A 22,423-nucleotide genomic window follows, 5' to 3' on the forward strand; every position below is an offset into this window, starting at 1 on the left:
TTCGCACGAACGTCCTTAAGTCTGGCTTAACGGGATATAACTAATGTCGGTGCAGATCTCATGGGAAAACTCTTGATTGGTTTAAATCGTATTTGATTAATCGCACATAACGGTGCTCCGTTAATGGCCGTCTCTCTGATTTCACCGCTCTTAAATGTGGTGTGCCACAAGGAACCATCCTTGGTCCTCTTATAATTCCAATTTACATTAACGATTTGCCTAACTGTTTATCGTTCAGCGTACCTAGAATGTATGCTGATGACACCCACATTACTTATGCTGGTTCTGATTTACATCTGATTCAGTCTAGTCTATCTCACAACCTTGAAAAGCTAAGCAAATGGCTTGTGTCTAACAGACTTACCTTGAACGCTACAAAAACGGAATTTATGTTGATCGACCTCCAGGCAAAGATTAAGTACACTATCTGATACACTCGAACTCTCCATTGATAATGTTCTGATTGAACAAGTTTCCTCTGTGAAATCACTTGGAGTATATATCAATGAAAATCTAACGTGACATTCCCACATTGATAAACTGTGTAAAAAGATCGCTTAGAACTGCAACTGGAGCCATAAAGCGAGTTAAGCCATTTTGTGCCTCAATCTACCCTACTCTGCACATACAACTCGCTAGTTCAACCCCACTTTGATTACCGCAGCCTAGTCTGGGGTGATTGAGGCAAAACATTATCTAATAAGGTACAAAAACTACAAAACTGTGCTGCACGAGTAATACCTTCATCGGGCTATGACGCTGATGTCGATTCCTTGTTTCACAAACTCAGCTGGAAAGACTTGCAATTTCAACACAAAATTCAGAAAGCTCTAATTAATGGTTTTCAAGTCTTTAAACGGTCTGGTTCCCGAATATCTCACTTCTAAATTTGTAACACGAAATGAATCAAATTATGCTCTGAGGGACTCGGTTAACAAACTTGTTGTTCCCTTCCTGAGAACTAACTACATGAAAAATAGTTTTAGTTACAGCAGCGCAACCCTTTGCAACAGCTTACCCTGTAACATTAGGAAGTTTGGTTCATTAAATCAATTTAAACACTTTCTATATTGTAATTTTTAAACACACGGCATTAACGGAAATCAGGTTTATAAGTAGAATATTGCTGTAAGTTATTACAAAATTAACATATGCTTGAAGACTAATCTCGACTGTACCGGTTTGTGCAATTGTGGTGGAAATTGCAACAAAAAGAACCTTTATTCAGCTAGTGCTTTTAAAAGCAGGCATACGAACGTTATAGCCAATGACAGCTGTTTTTCAAAAGGTTTCCCTGAGACCAAAAAGTTCAGCAAGTGTTTATTGTAACATACCTGATCTATTCCGGCATATTTGAAAGTCTCAAATGCGAAATAGAAGGTGTCTCAATAACAGTAAGCAAGTAACTCAAGGAAATCATGTCAATGAAACCTATATAAATTGACTATTGCCTATTGCAGTGCCTATTGCCTTGCTGGTAATTGAAACCAATGGTCACGTGACTATCACGTGACATAATTTAAGACTTAAAGGCACTGGTTAATTTGTTATTGTATTAAAAAAAGCAAGACACTAGGCATAGTAGTCCCACAAGGCCAAAATAATCGGTACTTTGCATCAGCCTCGTTTCCATGTAAGGGCCTTGTATGCCACATTTTTGACATGCGCATTCCATGGTTCTGGAAGCAAATTTGGCATGGCTCCATATCAGGAAATATTTGTCTTATAGAGGTTAGTAACCCTGCCAAGTTTGATGCTTTTATCAAGAAACGAACAATTTTGTCCCTCAACAGCTGGACTAATATGAACAATCCACTTCAGGAGGTGTGAATTTTTTAATAATTATTATTTTTATTTGTTAAATTTCTCTTTCTAGTTTATTTATGTATTTAATTATTCTTTTAATTCACTTTTAAATTTGTTTTATTTCTATTTTTTCTTTTTAATTTTTTTTTTTTTTTTACACTCCGCACTCCGCACTCCGCGTTTTCGGAACAGCCATGGTTCATGCCTTAAGGACGTTCGCGCGAAAATTTTCCGGTCGGTAGATATTTTTAAATTTTTACGGCAGTCGGATAATGAGTTACTTGCGACAGAAATGCAAAAAAAAAATTGGGGGTCACCGACTTCGTTTTAGAGATAAAGCGTGTCGAAAACTACCCTGATTTTGAAAAATTGGCGCACGTAATTCGATGGTGCATTTAGCAAAAAATTCAAACTTCTAAGTCGATAGATTTCCTTCATTTTTTCGCTAAACGTAGAAAATTGTTAGAGAAAATGAGCCATCAAAAGAAAAATAGGGATTACTTAGCGCGCGCTGTCATGCACGACGTGGCGTGTGAATTTGCGTGCGCAGTAAGGATGCGCAGAAACAGTCAGCGCGAACGTCGTTAATTCAAGTCATCACTGCCGCGGACAAAACCAGCTGGTTGAACATTTTTACATTTTTTTGTTGTTGTTTTGTTCTCTTAGTTCGTCCAAATTGTACCAAAGAAACAAGAAAATTATTTGTGATGAAGACAATTGACTTCTATTTTCGCCTTAGTATGTATATAGAGAGACTTTCTTGCGTTTCACGTTGTCTAAATCGTAACCAGTTTCTTCGATCTACATTAAGGCATCAGCCACCCTTCAGGACCGTCCGCGCGCGGATCGCTTTAGCACTTTCGTTTTCCATATAATCCACACATTTTCTGAAAGCTTAATAGTTCCAGATTATGACTCATTCCTTCAAAATTGTAATTGAGTCGTTTTTTGCGAAAGCATATGTCTGTGTAAATTCAACTCCAGTACGGCTGAGAATGAGCGGAAGAGGACGATAAACATCGCATCTCGACACGTTCTCCTAAAAAAACCGTGTCTCAGATTTTTGACACGTGCATTGGTTCTTTTTTAACAATAGGATAAATTCAGAGGAGACAAATCATCAGCACTTCCTTTGAAAAAATGACGATTATGCGAAAACGGAAAAAGAAAACAAAAATCGCAGACACGGTTTTCGAGGGAAACTATCTGACAATAAGCTGGCCAAATTTCAGCCAAATGGGCTCAGGGGCTGCTGACTTGAAGTTAAAAACGTAGGCTTAACTTTCCGAAATTTTCGTTCCGAGAAAAAAAAGAAAATGTATTTTTTGCGGCATCTTACCCGCAATAGAATTATAACGCCTAAACGTCAATGTTGATGTTTATCAGAGAGGGATCATCTTGCAATAACAATAGGCGTTTAACAGGTGATATGCAGCAGGCAAAATATTTACGTGGGACGTGGCGGGTATACACTGTATCTTCCGCCTTGCCGTTGCAGACGAAAACGGACACGACCTCTTCATTTTTTTCGAAGGCATTTGAACCAATCTAGCGTGATAAAATGGCACCACGATACCATGTGATTTGTTTCGTGACGTGTTGACATACAAGTAACTCTAAAATGACAGGACTTGTCAAGGGTAATTAAAACAATTAACGTGTAATAAACTTCAACGTCCAATGACTTTGCACTGGAAAAATATTTTTTGTGAATTTTTTTTAAAAGAAAGCTCTTGAAAAGCTTTATCTAAACGTCTCCAAATCACAAATTTCAAAAATTAGCACTATGAACCCTGGCTGATACGTTAAGCAATGTTTTAAAACAAAACTCAAGCTTCATATGTTTAGAAAGTTTCAATAACCATTCATTCTGTCTAAGGACAAATTATTTATTATTCTTTAGTAAATATTTTTTTGTCATTCTTTACTCGATTTATTCATCAATCAAAATCTGATAAAATTTCGGATATCATATTTTTTGTAGACTAGAAACTCAGTCAAGGAAAAGAAAGCAGACGAGTAAGTAGTTGTTTTTTCGTATCGGCTCAATTCAGTCAATCGTCTTTGAATGCTAACTTCATTGCAGAAAAAAACTTTAAGCGACGTCTTTCCTCTGCGGACACCGCACGGATGGCTTAAGTGTTATTCTGCTTTAAGAATCGAAGATAATTTGGTGAGACTCATAATGCGGAGTTTTTGCGCTAGGTATAACTTCAGAGGCAAGAACCTCGAAAATTTATAGAGCTTCAGATTTAAATATTTGGACAACGCCAGCCTTGAAGCATCTCGAGACAGTGCAGCTAGAAAAAAAGTTGGAAAAACAGTGAGAATGTGCTGGTTTGGACGGTTTGAGTTAAACAAATGAAATTTTCTTTGGACTCGAGCTAGCATAATTGTGTGAATTTTATTCTGTATTCTGTTGTTTTTTTTTTTTGTTTTTTTTTTTACTGGGTTTATTTTACTGGAAACGTGGCTAACTAGTTACGCCGGAGTTTGAAAACTTTATTTATTATTGGAATATTTCTTAAGTTTTCAATCAAACTTCCATCGTTGTAGTTTTGAGGACCTCGGCTTGACTGGCAAAGAAAAACACGCGCGACTGAAAATATACAGTATGACTGAATCAAGCAGTTATACGACCGAATAAACCAAGCTTGTTATTTGAAATTATCTTCTGCGGAACGAAATAATGTCGGCCAAGCTAATAACTGAAAGTTGGGACACGGAAACCTCGAGAAGGTGATCAATATCATACAAAAGAAAACACTTACTAAACATCCTGCTTAAATGTAAACTAAATGTTTTACAGTTTTGATATCTTTTATTGAGGATGAGTCTGAAGTTTTTAATTTTGTTTTGACAAGCTGAGAGTAGCACGAATGTTGTTCAACAAATTTGCATGTGCATGTCAAAGCTAATAGTGTACTGAATTAATCTCAAATTAAGTTTAAAAAAGCTTCGTCTTAGCGGTGTATTTAATGTGACTTATTACATGTAATGTGGTCGGTCTACTTCTACACAAACTGTTTGTTTGTTTTTTTTTTAAAGGAAGTGTTTGGAAAAACGACTAAGGAATTCTATGAAAATAACTAGTTGTTACTTCAACTCAGTTTTAAGCAATATCATCTGCGTACTAATTCATCAATTTTTCATTTTGCGCAAATTTGAGAGTAATTTGTAGGGTAGTTTTGGCAAATGACAGTTTGATATCTCAGGTAAAAATATCACATTTAATTTCTCTGTTCTCGTTTTATTTCTGAACAACAGAATCGGCCATTAAACAGACCTCCAAATTGTTATTATTGAGAAACGGCAATCATTTCAAGTTTCGCTTCTTCATGAACCTTCATTCAGGTTGTTAAAAACATTATCAAAACAGTCTTGCTTTCCGTTTAGCGCGCACCATTATATTTCCCGGCGCAAGATACACATTCTTTTCTCCTTTGAACAAAATCCGAATTGATGTTTAGTCAGAAGGAAACTTTTGATTTCGAAACTTTCTTTTCGTAAAAAGAGACCTTTTACGTTCTTAAGTTACCTTATCCATACCCCGATTTTTTTTTCCTGAAGCCACTCATCAGTAATTTACAGAGTGTATTTTTGCAAATGACAGTTATCGCTGAAAAAGTACCACATTGTCATTTCTCGTTTCGCGTTCTATTTTTGAACAACAGGACCGGCCATTAAACAGACCCACAAATTGTGATTAATTTGTAGCAGCAGTCATTTCAAGTTTCGCTTCTTCTCGAACCTTCCTTCAGGTTTTCAAAAACATTAACAAAATAGTCTTGCCTCCTGTTTAGTGCGCACCACTATATTTCCTGGCGCAACATAACGATTATTTTCCCTACGATTTTAAAAGATTCATGAAAAATCGGACTAAATGTTAGTTCAGATGAGAACTTTTGATTTTGAGCCTTTGTTTTCGTTAAGAAAGACCTTTTACGTTTTTAGGTCACCTTAGTTATACTACACTTTTTTCCTGAAGCCACTTACATCTGTGACCAGAACTTTATAACTATATAACTTTAAAACCCAAAACTTATTTAGCTTCAGTTTTAAATTTTTGGAAAACGTCGGTATTAATATATTGAGGCAGCTCGAGTAGCCCATGAAGCTAAAACCAAAACTGGAAAAAAGAGAAACAGAAAAATTGTGCTGGTGTGGACAGTTTGAGTTAACCAAACGTGTGCTGAAATTCTCTCTGAAATCGAGCATAATTGCCAACCCAGCTGAAGACATCTACACAATGCCATTGACTTAAGCAGCGATACGATCGAATAAGCCAACCTTGTTATCTGAAATTAAAATTGGAATTTTCTCAGAGCGAAATAACTTTGGCCAGGCTAATAGCTGAAAGTTGAGACACGAGAACGTTGGGTAGGTGACAAATTTATATAGAAATCAAAACACTTTATCTTTTATAGAAATCATCCTGCTTAAACTTAAATTTTTGGCTTTAAATGAGAAATGATTGTTAGTTTTATTTTTAATCTTCTTTGATTAAGGGTAAGTCTGAAGTTTTTAATCTTGTTTTAACATAGTGAGAAAAGTACGAAAGTTGTCAAACAAATTTACATGTGCAGTGCATGTCAAATCCGCCTGTTTAAATTAGGTGAAAGTTAAGTTATAAAACTTCTTCTCAGCGATGTATTTAATGTGACTTATCGCATGTCATGTGGTCGATCTAGCTCTACGCAAACCGTTCAGCTTAATTTTCTCCATATTGCAGCCAAGTTTCCGTGACGAAACTTTAAGAAAACCAAAACAAAGAGTCATAAATTCAGAGGCCAAAACTTCGAAAAAGTATTAAACTTAGTTTTACGCTTTTGGAAAACGCCGGTATTGAGACATCTCGAGTAGGTGCATAAGGTACCTATGAAATTAGAAGCAAAATTGGAAAGACAGAAAAACAAATGTGCTGGTTTGGACAGTTTGAATTAACCAAACGTGTCCTCAATTCCTCTTTATAGTCGAACACAATTATGTGATTTTGCTGTATTTAAATGCGAGGTTTTCGTTCATATTTTTATTAAACTCGGAGTTGGGCTGTTGTACTTTAAAACGTTTCAAAACGAAATGTTTTGAAATGCGTTTATTATGCTCGAAACTTAGACAATTAGCAAAGCGTTTTGAAAACTTTATTTTTATTGATATATCTTTAAGTTCTCAACCAAACTTCCATCGTTGTAGTTTTTCCGACCTTGGCTTGACTTGCAAGGAAAAACAGGCGCAACTGATGACCGAGCTACAGTGCAATTGAATCAAGCAGCTATACGATCGAATACGCCAAGCTTGTTATCTTTTTCAGAACGAAATAATGTTGGCCAGGCTAATAAATGAAATTTGAGACACGGAAACCTCGGGTGGGTGATCAATTTAATTCCAAAACAAAACACTTCAGAAAAATTCTGTTTGATGTTAATGTACTGGCTTTAAATGCGAAATGCTTTTCAGTTTTATTTTCAGTCCTCGTTCGATGAGGGTAAGTCACACGAAGGTTTTAATTTTGTTTTGTTATATTAAGACAAGTATGAAAGTTGTTTAAACAAGTTTTTATGTTCACGTCAAAGCCACCTGTCTAAATTAGGTGTGAGTTAAGTTATAAAACTTCCTCTCAGCGATGTATTTAATGTGACCTATTACACAAAATGTGGTCGGTCTAATTCTACGCAAGCCGTTGAGTTCGCGTTTTAAAAACTTTCTCCAAATTTGGGCAAAATTTCCTCAACGAACCTTAAAGAAAACAAGGAGAAAAAAAAGAGTTACATAGAGTTATAACTCCAGAGGCCAAAACTTCGAAAAATTATTTAGCTCAGTTTTACATTTTTGGAAAACGCCGGTTTGGAGACATCTCGAGAAGGTGCATGTGACACAGCTGAAAATAGAAACAAAATTGGAAAAACAGAGAGAACGTGTCATTTGGACGGTTTGAGTTAACCAAATGTCTGCTGAAATTCACTTTGAACTCGAGCTTAATTGTGTGAATTTACTGTATAATGTGACAAAGTAATCGGGTCTTTCGTTCATACTTTTATTAAACTCGGAGTCGGTCTAGATCTGTAACTTTAAAATGTTTCAAAACAAACGTTTTTTGAAGTGTTTTAACTCGATATACCTGAAAACTATATTTCTTGTCGAAAAAAAGCCCAACAGAAGACATATATAAAGTGCCACTGAATTAAGCAGCTATACGATAGACTAAGCCACGTAACAAATTTGCATGTTCATGTCAAAGCCACCTGTTTAATTAGATGTTTGTTAGTTTAAAACTTCCCCTCAGCGTGTATTTAATGTAAGCTATTACATGTAATGTGGTCGATCTGTAGTTCTACGCAACTATTGAGTTCGCCTTTTAGGAGCTTTCTCCAAATTGCAGCAATGTTTCCGTAACGAAATTTTACGAAAACAAAAAAAAAGTTATATGAAACTAAACCAGTTGTTTCTTCGACTTAGTTTTAAGAAAGATCATTCGCGCACTTCTGTAACTCGGAAATTCTATAGTAATTTGAAGAGCTTTTTTTTTTGCAAATGACAGTTTTTAAGTTGCAGAGTCGGCCATTAAACAAACCCGCAAACTATGATCATTTAGCCACTGAGCATATTTCAAAAGTCGCAAGCCACATAAAACTTATTCAGACTAACCAGTTCCAAGAAGACAGGTCATTATTTATTTTGCATGCCAGTCAATGTAAAAACAAACTCTTTCACAAACGTTTTTTTCTCAATTTCGTCTGAATTGGGGAAACACCAAGGATAACAAACAAAAAAATAGACGATAGAATATGTTAACTCGCTTTTTCCGAGATTATAATTTTTTCCACAAATGATAAAAACGTGACGAAATTTTAAGAAATTTGCATGGGCATGACAAAGCCACCTGTTCAAGCTAAGTGTAAGTTAAAACCTCCTCTTTGCGGTGTGTTAACGTTTTAATGCAGTGACTTATTAAGAACGAATGTGCTCAAAAATCGAACATTTTCAAAATATGGCGGCGAAATCAATTTGGCTCATATTCTCAGGTTAGGTAGGCCTTAGTGTGAAACAAATCACAAATTTGGGCTCAGTTTAGTTTGCCAAACTCTACGAAAAAACAAGAAGAGCTATAGAAAAAGAAAACTGGTAATTCTTTCTCCTTAGTTAAAAATTCAAATTCCAAAGTATTTTTGCAAATGGCGGAAATCAACCCCAAAACCCAACATTTGACTGATTTGGTTACTTAACGTCCCTAAACTGTTATCATTGAGAAAACAGTATTTTCAGATTTCGCCACCGACTACATCTGCTGCCTTCAAATAAACCTTAAATAAAAAATATCTTTAGGTGTTCGTTAAACGCTTGAGTTTGCTTACCATTAAAGTCTATGTAATATCAGTTTTTTTTTTTTTTTTTTACTTTTTTTAGAGATGAAAAACTTTGAAAACATTCGCTGCTTAAAATTGTTTAGAGCTTCGACTCCGGCAACGCCAGTCTTCGACAGGTGCAATGGTAAAAAAAGTGGTAAAAAGGGATCTGGAATAGAAATGCTATGCAGGACTAAAACAGAATAAAATTATGGAGGTAAATCTAGGAATTTTGTTGAAAAGAGTGTTACATTGTCCTAGAGGCTAGAATTATTGCAAAATCTGAAGGTTACCATTGTATGCCATGCAACTTCTCTAATACGGTAATTGCCTTTGAGCTAACGTGGAAAAAGGCCGTACACAAGCTTAGCAATTCTACAGCTTTAGGCCGTTGCAGTTTCACGGTCACGATTGCCTTGTTTTTTACCCAAATAAGTTGCAAATTTACTTGTAACGTTTTAGGTTGTTTTTAGGTGTTTTTTTTTTTTTTTTTTTTTTTTTTTTTCTTGCACGTAGAAAATTTTAAAACAGGTGAATGTTGTAAGCATTCGTAATCTGCGCAAAGTGTTGGCTCATTAATTATAATTCCGACCCCGGCAAAGCCATATATTAATAAAAGTCTCGTCTGGACGCCTTACTAAGTGGAATTGAGTCAGTCAAGGGTGCTGAAAACTCTCGTTCATCCTTTTGCTACACGGTAATAGTAAAAACTTGAAACAAGCTGCACTAAAACAAAAATATTCTCGAACATTGACTGAAGACAACCTTACCTTGCGTCTCCGGGATCAAGGAAGCCAAAAAGACGAAAACAAAGCAAAACGATACAACGAGCATCTCTAAGACGGTCTCGTGAAAATCTTGTAAAATGGCTTCAAAATATCACATTCCAGCGAGAAGTTTAAACGTCCGGTTCAACTTTGGGTACTATGATGAGCTAAACTTCGACACCTGCATGAGTCATCAATTTTTAAGTTGTTAATCTGTTAAACCACCAGCTCTAGAAATAAGCAACACATTGGTGGTCACAGCAACAGAAGAACTCTTCTGTCCTCTGAACTGTGGTTGGTGGATGAATCTTAACAATGCTATGATGTTGACGTATTGTCATGACATCGTTTGCACTCTAAAATAGAAAGCGATGATGTTGCTGAATTAACGTGATATATATTGTTTTAGTGTTTAACGTGAAAACAGGAAATTGTTTTTTCAAATATGTGAGAAGGTTTAGAAAAGGGGACTTGATTAGCGCTGTTACCTGTGTCCGATGAAATATAAAAAAGCGCGAAAAAAATGCCGTCTCCATTGCCTAATACGTGTAATAAAATAATATTTTAACATCAGTATTAACAGCAATCCCGAGATCATAATAGGCCATTTCCAAGTTGAGTTTTGTCTCTGCGTCAAAATGAGTCTCCGTGCGAAACCATTCATACGAAAATGAGTTCCGCCTGAAGATTCACTTTCATGAAAATTCAATTCATCTTCATATGAAAGGTTTTGCACGAAGACTCGTTTTAAAACAGAGGCACAAGGTAACTCGGAAATGGCGTACACTTGTCAGGTAATCTGCATGTACGGCTTTGAATGACACTGGAAGGTTTTTAACCAATAGAAATTGTACGACTCAGAACCTCGTATCGTGCGGGACAATTTGAGTTTTCTAAGTGCGGCTTTATAGTAATCTTTTCTGTTTGGATGCCTCGTTGTCCCACCTTTCACTCTTTGTATGGAACGCGTCGCTTTGTATACCTTCCTCGTGGACATTTCACTATCATCGTTCCCGAAAAATACAAAATATGCTGGGTAAACTCTCCACAAATGGCAGCTGGTTTACTAACTTATTGGATACCGTTACTACAATTAAGTGGTAGTGTTCTCACAAGATCAATGGATAAATGGAACAGAATTTTCCTCACTGAAGCCAACTTTGAAAATTCAGCAGTCCGTTAAGATCAGATCGCCGCACATGGGCAGAGAAGTGCAAGATATACCGTTTATACCATCATATAATATTTTTGACAAATGATAAAAGCATGACAGTATTTTAACAAATTTGAATGGACATGACAAAGATACCTGTTCAAGTTAAGTGTAAGTTAAAACTTCCTCTCGGTGGTGTGTTGACGTTTTAACGAAGTGACTTATTAAAACAATTTTATTTTACCCCAGACAGTTGATTAACATTCTACCAACAACAAATTTTAGCTCAGTTTAGTTTTCCACACTGTACGAAAAAGCAAAAAAAAATATAGGAAAAGAAAACTGGTAATTATTTCAGCTTAGTTTTAAATTCAAATTCAAAATTGTGTTCGCCAATGACGGAAATCTAACCCAAAATCCGACATTTATTTATTTAAGTTCACCTATTTACAATACTCAACTTACATACAACAAATTTTCATTAGACAGAGAGACCACTACAGCGTAGCCAATTGCCGTGGATCCCAGGGTACTGATAAGAATTAAACTTAAGTTCATATATAAACACACTCATATATAAACAAGAAGAATCAAAAGGAAACAAAACAAAAGATCAAATTGCTAGAAAAACCCCGACGGCGGGCACAGAAGAGACCTCGCTATGTTGCAACTGGGACATTTCGTTCATTTGGTTACTTAACGTCCTTAAACTGTTGTCATTGAAAAACAGTATCAGTTCAGATTTCGCTACCGACTGCATTTGCTGCCTTCAAATAAACCTTATATAGAACATCTCTTTAGGTGTTCATGAAACGCTTGAGTTTACTTACCATTAAATTCTTTGTAACATCAGTTTTTTTTTTTTAACTCTTTTGAGACATGAAAATCTTTGAAACCATTCGCTGGTTAAAAATGTTTAGAGCTTCGACTGCTGCAACTGCCGCCTTCGGCAGGTGCAATGATAAAAAAGTGGTGAAAACGGATCTGGAATGGAAATGCTATGAAAGACTACAACAGAGTACTACTATGGATATAAATGTAAGAATTTTTTTGAAAAAGGTGTTCTATTGTTCTAGAAGTAGGCTAGAGTAATTAAAAGTCTGAAGCTTGTCATTTTGTGCTAGGATTCCAGCTAATTTTTAATGACGGTAATAACATGAAAAAAGCTCACATACATGGTTAGCAACTCTAAAGCCTTAGGCCGTTGTAGTTTCACTGTCACGATTTTTAACATGCCTTGCTTTGTACTCAAATAAGTTGCAAAATTACTTATGACGTGTTACGAATTTTTAGGTGTTCTTTTTTTTACTTTCTTGCACGTAGAAGATGTTAAAACGGGTGAATGTTGTGAGCATTCATTATCTGCGCAAAGTGTTGGCTGATTAATTATCATTCCGACCGCGGCAAAGCTAAACATTAATAAGAGTTCTCGTCGACTGGACGCCTTAATTAAGTGGAATTGAGTCAGTCAAGAACGCTGAAAACTCTCCTTCATCCATTTGCTACACGGTAATAACAACAAAACAAGCTGCACTAAAACAAAAATATTCTCAAACATTGACTGAAGACAACCTTACCTTGCGCCTCTGAGATCAAGGAAGCCAACAAGACGAAAGCAAAGCAAAAAGGTACAACGGGCATCTCTTAGGATAATCTCCTGAAAACTTTGTAAAACAGCTTTAAGATATCACATTCCAGCGAGAAGCTAAAACGTCTGGTTCAACTTTGGGTACTATGATGAGCTAAACTTCGACACCTCCATGAGTCAGCAGTTTTAACTCGTTAATCTGTTAAACCACCAGCTCCAGAAATAGCCACACATTAATCATTGGTGGTTACAGCAACAAAAGAGCTCCTCTGAACTGTGGTTGGTGGATGAATCTTTTTTGCATGGTAAACAATGCTATGATGTTGACGTATTGTCATGACATTGTTTGTACTCTAAATAAGAAGGCGATGATGTTGCAGAATTAACGTGATATATAGTGTTCTAGCGTTTAACGTGAAAACACGAAATTCTTTATTCAATTTTAGAAAAATAATGAGACTTGATTAGCGCGGTTACCTGTGTCCGATGAAACATAAAAAAACCCGAGTCGTCGACACTAGCTGGGCTGTTTGTCATACTACATCAGTATTTTCATATCATATGCAGGGTTTTGAGAGTGACGCGAATCATGAACTCATTGCTCTCTTTTGTTTTGATTGGTTGGAGAATAACAGAATGACACATGAATTCTAACGTAGCTCAAACAAAACAAGGCCGCCTCCATTACTTAATACGTGCAGTAAAATAATATATGAACATCAGTATTAACAGCAATCCCGGGATCATAATCGGCCATTTCCCAGTTGAGTTTTGCCTCTGTGTGAATTTAAATTCAATTCATCTTCATATGAAAGGTTTTGCACCAAGACTCGTTTTAAATCAGAGGCACAAGGTAACTCGGAAATGGCGCACACTTGTCACGTAATCTGCATGTGCGGCTTTGAATGACACTGGAAGGTTTTTAACCAATAGAAATTGTACGACTCAGAACCTCGTATCGTGCGGGACAATTTGAGTTTTCCAAGTGCGGCTTTGCAATAATCTTTTCTGTTTGGAAGCCTCGTTGTCCCACCTTTCACTCTTTATATGGAACGCGTCGCTTCGTATACCTTCCTCGAGAATTTCACTATGATCTTTCCCAAAAAATACAAAATATGCTGGGTAAACTCTCCACAAATGGCAGTTAGTTTATTAAATTATTGGATACCGTTACTACAACTAAGTGGTAGTGTTCTCACAAGATCAATGGATAAATGGAACAGAATTTTCCTCACTGAAGCCAACTTTGAAAACTGAACCATCGGTTAAGATCAGATCGCCGCACATGGGCAGAGAAGTGCAAGATATACCATTTATACCATCTTATAATATTTTTGACAAATTATAAAAGCATGACAGTATTTTAACAAATTTGAATGGACATGACAAAGATACCTGTTCAAGTTAAGTGTAAGTTAAAACTTCCTCTCGGTGGTGTGTTGACGTTTTAACGAAGTGACTTATTAAAACAATTTTATTTTACCCCAGACAGTTGATTAACATTTTACCAACAACAAATTTTAGCTCAGTTTAGTTTTCCACACTGTACGAAAAAGCAAAAAAAAAAATATATAGGAAAAGAAAACTGGTAATTATTTCAGCTTAGTTTTAAATTCAAATTCAAAATTGTGTTCGCCAATGACGGAAATCTAACCCAAAATCCGACATTTATTTATTTAAGTTCACCTATTTACAATACTCAACTTACATACAACAAATTTTCATTAGGCAGGGAGACCACTACAGTGTAGCCCATTGCAGTGGATCCCAGGGTACTGATAAGAATTAAACTTAAGCTACTCATATATAAACAAGAAGAATCAAAAGGAAACAAAACAAAAGATCAAATTGCTAGAAAAACCCCGACGGCGGGCACAGAAGAGACCTCGCTATGTTGCAACTGGGACATTTCGTTCATTTGGTTACTTAACGTCCTTAAACTGTCGTCATTGAAAAACAGTATCAGTTCAGACTTCGCTACCGACTGCGTTTGCTGCCTTCAAATAAACCTTATATAAAACATCTCCTTAGGTGTTCGTGAAACGCTTGAGTTTACTTACCATTAAATTCTTTGTAATATCAGGGGGGTTTTTTTTAACTCTTTTGAGACATGAAAAACTTTGAAACCATTCGCTGGTTAAAAATGTTTAGAGCTTCGACTGCTGCAACTGCCGCCTTCGACAGGTGCAATGATAAAAAAGTGGTGAAAACGGATCTGGAATGGAAATGCTATGAAAGACTACAACAGAGTACTACTATGGATATAAATCTAAGAATTTTTTTGAAAAAAGTGTTCTATTGTTCTACAAGTAGACTAGAGTAATTAAAAGTCTGAAGCTTGTCATTTTGTGCTAGGATTCCAGCTAATTTTTAATGACGGTAATAACATGAAAAAAGCTCACATACATGGTTAGCAACTCTAAAGCCTTAGGCCGTTGTAGTTTCACTGTCACGATTTTTAACATGCCTTGCTTGGTACTCAAATAAGTTGCAAAATTAGTTATAACGTGTTGCGAATTTTTAGGTGTTTTTTTTTTTTACTTTCTTGCGCGTAGAAAATGTTAAAACGGGTGAATGTTGTGAGCATTCATAATCTGCGCAAAGTGTTGGCTGATTAATTATCATTCCGACCGCGGCAAAGCTAAACATTAATAAGAGTTCTCGTCGACTGGACGCCTTAATTAAGTGGAATTGAGTCAGTCAAGAATGCTGAAAACTCTCCTTAATCCATTTGCTACACTGTAATAACAACAAAACAAGCTGCACTAAAACAAAAATATTCTCAAACATTGACTGAAGACAACCTTACCTTGCGCCTCTGAGATCAAGGAAGCCAACAAGACGAAAGCAAAGCAAAAAGGTACAACGGGCATCTCTTAGGATAATCTCCTGAATACTTTGTAAAACAGCTTTAAGATATCACATTCCAGCGAGAAGCTAAAACGTCTGGTTCAACTTTGGGTACTATGATGAGCTAAACTTCGGCACCTCCATGAGTCATCAGTTTTACCTCGTCAATCTGTTAAACCACCAGCTCCAGAAATAGCCACACATTAATCATTGGTGGTCACAGCAACAGAAGAGCTCCTCTGAACTGTGGTTGGTGGATGAATCTTTTTTGCATGGTAAACAATGCTATGATGTTGACGTATTGTCATGACATCGTTTGTACTCCAAATAAGAAGGCGATGATGTTGCTGAAATAACGTGATATATAGTGTTTTAGCGTTTAACGTGAAAACAAGAAATTTTTTATTCAATTTTAGAAAAATAATGAGACTTGATTAGCGCGGTTACCAGCGTCCGATAAAGTATAAAAAGACCCGAGTCGTCGACACCAGCTGGGCTGTTTGTCGTACTCCCTCAGTATTTTCATATCATATGCAGGGGTTTTGAGAGCGACGCGAATCATGAACTCATTGGTCTCTTTTGTTTTGATTAGTTCGAGAATGACAGAATGACGAATTAAATTCTAATGTAGCTCAAACAAAACATTGCCACCTCCATTGCCTAATACGTGCAGTAAAATAATATTTGAACATCAGTATTAACAGCAATCCCGAGATCATAATAGGCCATTTCGCAGTTGAGTTTTGTCTCTGTGTCAAAATGAGTCTTCGTGCGAAACCATTCATACGAGAATGAGTTCCGCCTGAAGATTCACTTTCATGAAAATTCAATTCATCTTCATATGAAAGGTTCTGCACGAAGACTCGTTTTAAAACAGAGGCACAAGGTAACTCGGAAATAGCGCACAGTTGTCACGTAATCTGCATTTTTTTGTATGGCTTTGAATGATACTGGAAGGTTTTTAACCAATAAGAAATTATACGACCAAGCACCACGTATCGCGCGGGAGAATTTAAGATTTCCTCGTGCGGCTTAACAGTAATCTCTTCCCTTTGGAAGCGTCATTTTCTCGCCTTTGACTCTTTGTAATGAGCGAGCCGCCTCGTCGCTGACCTTTTCTCGTGAACATTTCTCTATGATCTTCACAAAATAATACAAAATATACCATGAAAACCTTCCACAAATGACAAATAATTTATTAAATACTGTTACTACTATCAGTGGAACAGGTTTTTCCTCACTGAAGCCAACTTTGTCAGATCATCGCACTTGCGCAAAAGAGTGCCGCACGCTGTCTGAAGAAAATTTAATCCGAGCCTTCAGATCAGGAGTTCAGAATGCAATAACATAAGGCCGCTACCACCCTCAAGTTTGAGCAGGCAAAAAAATACATTAAGAAAACGGTCAAAGGGGAAACAGTCAATTGTTGGAGCCTTTTAGTTTTCAGTACAGTAATACATACCATTCCAACTTAGAAGTAAGTTGAAATTCTATACTCTCATTGGTTTTCAAATACAGTCGAAGGTCTCGTAAGCGACCATTTCGGGTATTTGAAAAAGTGGTGGTAACTAATGCTGATCGCTTACGAGAACTTTAATCTAAATAGAATAAAACTTGCAAAATGTAAATAGCTATTGAAAGTCAAGGAATCACGATTACCACTTTATATGTTATATCACTGTAAATTTGACCACGAAGTGGTTATTTTATCACGGTGTTGACTTACGCAAATCACACTCAGGCGAATCAGGAAAAAGACCAGCTGGTAATTGCCAAAAGTGGTCACGGCCGCTTAGGGAAAGGTCACTTTCGAGATTTATTTATTACAGTGTTTGGGTGACAGTTCAAACGGATTTTTACAACGTAGGTCACGACCAGAGCTGGTCGCTTAGAAGAGCGGTCTCAAGGAGAGCGTCGATTGTATTGAAGTGACCGAAGTTACAAAAGTCAGCACCCTGAAATTTCAAAAACAAATGACTGGACAACTTTTTTTATTGACAGTTGCATACAGAGTTTCCAGTACTAGCTATGATGGTGTTACAAGTTACTATATCGTTTACACTGTTTAGCGGGAAAAATTTCAACAATTCATTCAAAACCAACAACAAAACTGAAAGCCTAGATCTAATGTAAAAATTAAAACAAGCGTCCACTTTGAAACTTACAAGTAACCCTCGTGTACAGATCATTTTTAGTCCAATGACACTTAACAGCTTTTAATTTTGTCAGTTTATGCCTGGGTGTAAACAGATTCTTAGGTAAATAAATAAAAGTAAAGTAAAAGTAAATCTTATTTATAGTGATCATGCACTTAGCTATACAACCACTAAGCTTGGCTAGTTTACAGGCGTGCCACTAAAACAAAGGAAACATATATTTCAAAGAACACTTTTTTTCCTCCGCGACACAGCAGGTAATTCCAAGCGGGCAAGATAGCGCCAATCACAGCGCAGGATCCGTTTCATCTTGCCCTAAATCATCATAAATTATGATAATGAGTAATCTAAAATCACAACGAAATTCTACCGTCACTCCATAAGGTTCTGGGCTGTTTTGTTTGATTTGACTTATTTTTTGTAGCTTTCCACTTTAAGTTCTCTTGTTCGCTTTTGTCCTTCACTTTGCAATTTGAAAAGTCTCAAACTCGATCTACAAAACATGAGCCCTGAAAGACACCTGTATACAAATTGAGTGTCTTAAGGCCACCTATCAGCTTCTCCCTACTACTGCTGAGAAGTGCTCAGGGAGCAGTGAGGAGAATTTATGTATTTACATATTTATATGACTAGGTGCTGTGATTGGCGCTATCTTGCCCGCTCGGAATTACCCGCTGTGTCCCGTAAAAAAACAGTGTTCTTTTTTCATATAATAAATCCTTTATTGACCAAGCTTGTTCGGTCAAGATGGCTGGATATTGACCTCGTTCATTTTTGCGTGTTTATATATCGACCTCGACTTCGCCTCGCTCCATAAACACGCAACAAGGCTGACTTGGCCAATATTCAGCCATCTTTACCGAACAAGCTCGGTCAATAACCCATATATATTGCTCGACTTCACACTACACCATTTTTAGAGTTCACTAAGAAGAATTTCCTTATTCGAACCTGATTTTTGATCCATTTTAAGTTATTGAATATTGTATCTTAAGAAAATCTGCACTTCATTACCGTTAAAAAAACTGCCAAAACAAAGTCACTAACGTTACTCTAACATCAATCCCAAAACAGCCAGCGTAATACCTATGCATGCGTTTGCAAAGGAAACCCAAAAAGTGCTGCTAACTAGATTGGCACTATTCCGTTCATATTACAAGAGAGATGTTACTTTATGCCCCACAAATCATAAAGACTATATGTATTTATGCGTTAGCTAGAACGTGACATCAACCGACTAGCAAGTCTACACGAATTATTTCAAGTATCTCCGAGCAGACCAAGTAAACACGGCTTATGTGGACTGGTCAAAAGAAAACGACCCGTTTTATTTTTTTGGAGAACGTTGAAGTTATCAAAAACTCAGCGGCTGGAAATAATCTATATAAAAATTAAACGCACATAACTGAGATATACCAAAGTACTTTACTCTCAGACTTAATGGAAAAAGCATTTTACCTGTAGCGGGTAATCCCCTTTGGATCATATGCCTAGTAGATCCTGGTATAAAAGTCGATTTTTGATTAAACTGATTGCAACTAAGTGCGCCAACACAAAATATATATCCAAAAAAAACATTGTTAACAAAGAATTTATTTAACTATCAAAATGAGTAATTATCAATGGTGAGGACGAGTTAAAGCGGGCCAGTTAAAGCAATCTATAGCAAATATAATTACAGCTGCATAATATTGTTGTTGTGTACGGCTCGTTTTCTATTTTTTCTACAGTAATGTGATGGTTACCAGGCCATGACCAGCTGTATTATAACAGCAATCATTTTGCTGGTCTTTTCCAACATTGTAAGAGCCTCCCCCTCCTCCACAGGAATCAACTTCATATTTCCCACTGCTTCCCCCGGAATACCCTCCACCACCCCCTCCACCGTAACCCGCACCACCACCCCCACCAAAACCACCAGAACCATCATTAAAAGATTGCCCGAAACTCTGTCCACCCACTCCTCCTTGAATAAATCCTTTACCCCCCTCTCCACCCCTAAGGTTGTCGTTAACGTCCTTCTCAGTTCCACTTCTTCCACTGGAATAAAAACCGCCGCCGCCGCCGCCACCTGAAAAAATAAAACTAGTAGTAATCAGAGATTATGAGATTGCGTTCGACGCTCTCACTTTACTGTATAATTATATATCGTAAATAAATGATTTCACTAGCTGATTTTCAACCTTTGTCTATTGCTAAAATCAATATTTTTCAGCAACAACCGAGGTTTTACAGTCCAGATATGCATAGTGTGAAAGCAGGGAGCCTGGTGAAAGTCCATGCTAGTGAAGAGGTCACGACTTGTTGATACGTTGCGTGACGCTGCCAGTTTCTGTAGTCTCTCAAGTTTCATAGAATATTTAAATTACGTACATTATTCTAAGCTAGCATTTGCAGTCGCGTGCTCGTTTCGCGACTAATTCGAGTATTTCCCCTGATGAATAAAGTAGTCTTATGGATCTTGCCTTCAGAGTACTTTTCCACCGATTCCAAACAATAAAATTTCGACCGGATAAAGACTGAGCTATCTGTCGCGACTGGAACTAATCAACAAATGCAATCAAAATGTAGCTGTTCCCACGGTTATCATCCCAAAGCCAAGTCGTCTTAATAAGCAAGGACAATTCCCTCAGATCGCGATAAATGCTGCCGTCGAAGCGTTTAAATTCGCCAAAATCTAACGTTGAGAGCACATAATAGCGAGGCGTACGGCGACTGAATGGAAAGAAGTCAAAAAAAGATCCATCGGAAAGACCAGCTCACATGGCCTGCTCACATACTCACATGTTCGCCACATGTCTTATCACATGTCTCAGCATCAAACGGTACCAGTTTACTGGCCGTGACATGCCCCTGCAAAAATCAAGCGGGGTGGCCATTTTGGTGTCCTTACAGGAATGTGGCTTTTTTCAGCCTAGAACAGTGCACAGGGAGACCAACTCTGAAAAGCCACAGGTCAAAATTAGGTTTGCGTTCCACTTCGTCGAACGCAATAAGCTGACTCATTTTCATTCGTGTATTTAACGATTCTAAATTTAGCAATGGAGGTTTGCCTAAAAATATTGCCTGGGCTGCCCACGCACCATTAAAAAAGGAGGGTTACAAAACTATATTTACTGTAAATTTCAATAACAAATGAATAATTGCGTTTGTTGTTGCTGTCAACCAAATTTTCGGCAGCTTCCGAAGACTGAAAAGTGTATTTCGACAGTTAAAGTTGAACTGCCGATGAAAAAATGTTTTTTCCAAACATCGAGAAAGTTTTGAGATAGATATTTAAAGCCGATGAATCGACTGCTGTCTAATCAAATGTGTGTTGTCGGCAACCGACTTTGGTGAAGTGAATATAATTATTCTCATTTTTACTCTCACCTGACGGCTTATCATCACCACTCATTGCACCGTGTCCATTGCTGCCTCCTGACCATGATTTCTGTCCAGGATTCCCTGACGTGCTTGTGCTGGCATCACATCCCTGGTGTCTTGATGTTGCAGTTCTGAGGCCTCCTCCGCCTCCAGCCACTATCAAAGGCATATTGCTTCCTCTCACTACAAATGTTCCTCCACCACCTCCAGAACTCCCGCGGTTGTTCCTTATTCCTCCTTCTTGACCAACAAGAATTCCAATCATTTCTCCTTTGGATAAGTTGAACGTGCCAGTCATTCTTGCACCTCTTCCTCTGTATTGGGCGCCGTCTCGGTAGTTATCATACCCCCCTGCTGCTCCTACTGCTTCTATTCTGTATTGACCAGTGAACGGCACAGTCCACTGTTGAATACCGCTGGACAGTGTAACTTGATCGTCATGATCCTGATCTGTGTAGTGACTACCGAGTGACGTTGGACCATCTTTTCCACTTGCTCCAAGACTCGTAAAGGTAGCATTGAATTCTGAGTAATTAAGAAACATCAACAGTCTGAAGTTCAGGTAACAAATTATGTATGTATTATGTATCAGTTCAGATTTCGCTACCGACTGCATTTGCTGCCTTCAAATAAACCTTATATAGAACATCTCTTTAGGTGTTCATGAAACGCTTGAGTTTACTTACCATTAAATTCTTTGTAACATCAGTTTTTTTTTTTTAACTCTTTTGAGACATGAAAATCTTTGAAACCATTCGCTGGTTAAAAATGTTTAGAGCTTCGACTGCTGCAACTGCCGCCTTCGGCAGGTGCAATGATAAAAAAGTGGTGAAAACGGATCTGGAATGGAAATGCTATGAAAGACTACAACAGAGTACTACTATGGATATAAATGTAAGAATTTTTTTGAAAAAGGTGTTCTATTGTTCTAGAAGTAGGCTAGAGTAATTAAAAGTCTGAAGCTTGTCATTTTGTGCTAGGATTCCAGCTAATTTTTAATGACGGTAATAACATGAAAAAAGCTCACATACATGGTTAGCAACTCTAAAGCCTTAGGCCGTTGTAGTTTCACTGTCACGATTTTTAACATGCCTTGCTTTGTACTCAAATAAGTTGCAAAATTACTTATGACGTGTTACGAATTTTTAGGTGTTCTTTTTTTTACTTTCTTGCACGTAGAAGATGTTAAAACGGGTGAATGTTGTGAGCATTCATTATCTGCGCAAAGTGTTGGCTGATTAATTATCATTCCGACCGCGGCAAAGCTAAACATTAATAAGAGTTCTCGTCGACTGGACGCCTTAATTAAGTGGAATTGAGTCAGTCAAGAATGCTGAAAACTCTCCTTAATCCATTTGCTACACGGTAATAACAACAAAACAAGCTGCACTAAA

General features: G+C 37.1%; 2 protein-coding genes across 2 annotated transcripts in view; both read right to left on the bottom strand.

Moving 5' to 3' along the window:
• LOC145490570 (uncharacterized) overlaps positions 1–449 on the bottom strand; it is a 24,765-nt gene extending 24,316 nt beyond the window's left edge. Inside the window, exon 1 of the mRNA XM_081469670.1 lies at positions 365–449. Within this exon, the coding sequence (XP_081325796.1) occupies positions 365–449 (85 nt within the window). The remainder of the gene's footprint in view (positions 1–364) is intronic.
• Positions 450–19,310: 18,861 nt separating this feature from the next.
• LOC145490572 (uncharacterized) overlaps positions 19,311–22,423 on the bottom strand; it is a 91,691-nt gene continuing 88,578 nt past the window's right edge. Inside the window, exons 9-10 of the mRNA XM_081469671.1 lie at positions 21,036–21,554; positions 19,311–19,734 (exon numbers count right to left, since the gene is read on the bottom strand). Of these exons, the coding sequence (XP_081325797.1) occupies positions 19,388–19,734; positions 21,036–21,554 (866 nt within the window). The 3' untranslated portion in view covers positions 19,311–19,387. The remainder of the gene's footprint in view (positions 19,735–21,035; positions 21,555–22,423) is intronic.

The sequence above is a fragment of the Orbicella franksi genome, chromosome 6 (genome assembly GCF_964199315.1).
Source record: "Orbicella franksi chromosome 6, jaOrbFran1.1, whole genome shotgun sequence".
Lineage (NCBI taxonomy): Eukaryota > Metazoa > Cnidaria > Anthozoa > Scleractinia > Merulinidae > Orbicella > Orbicella franksi.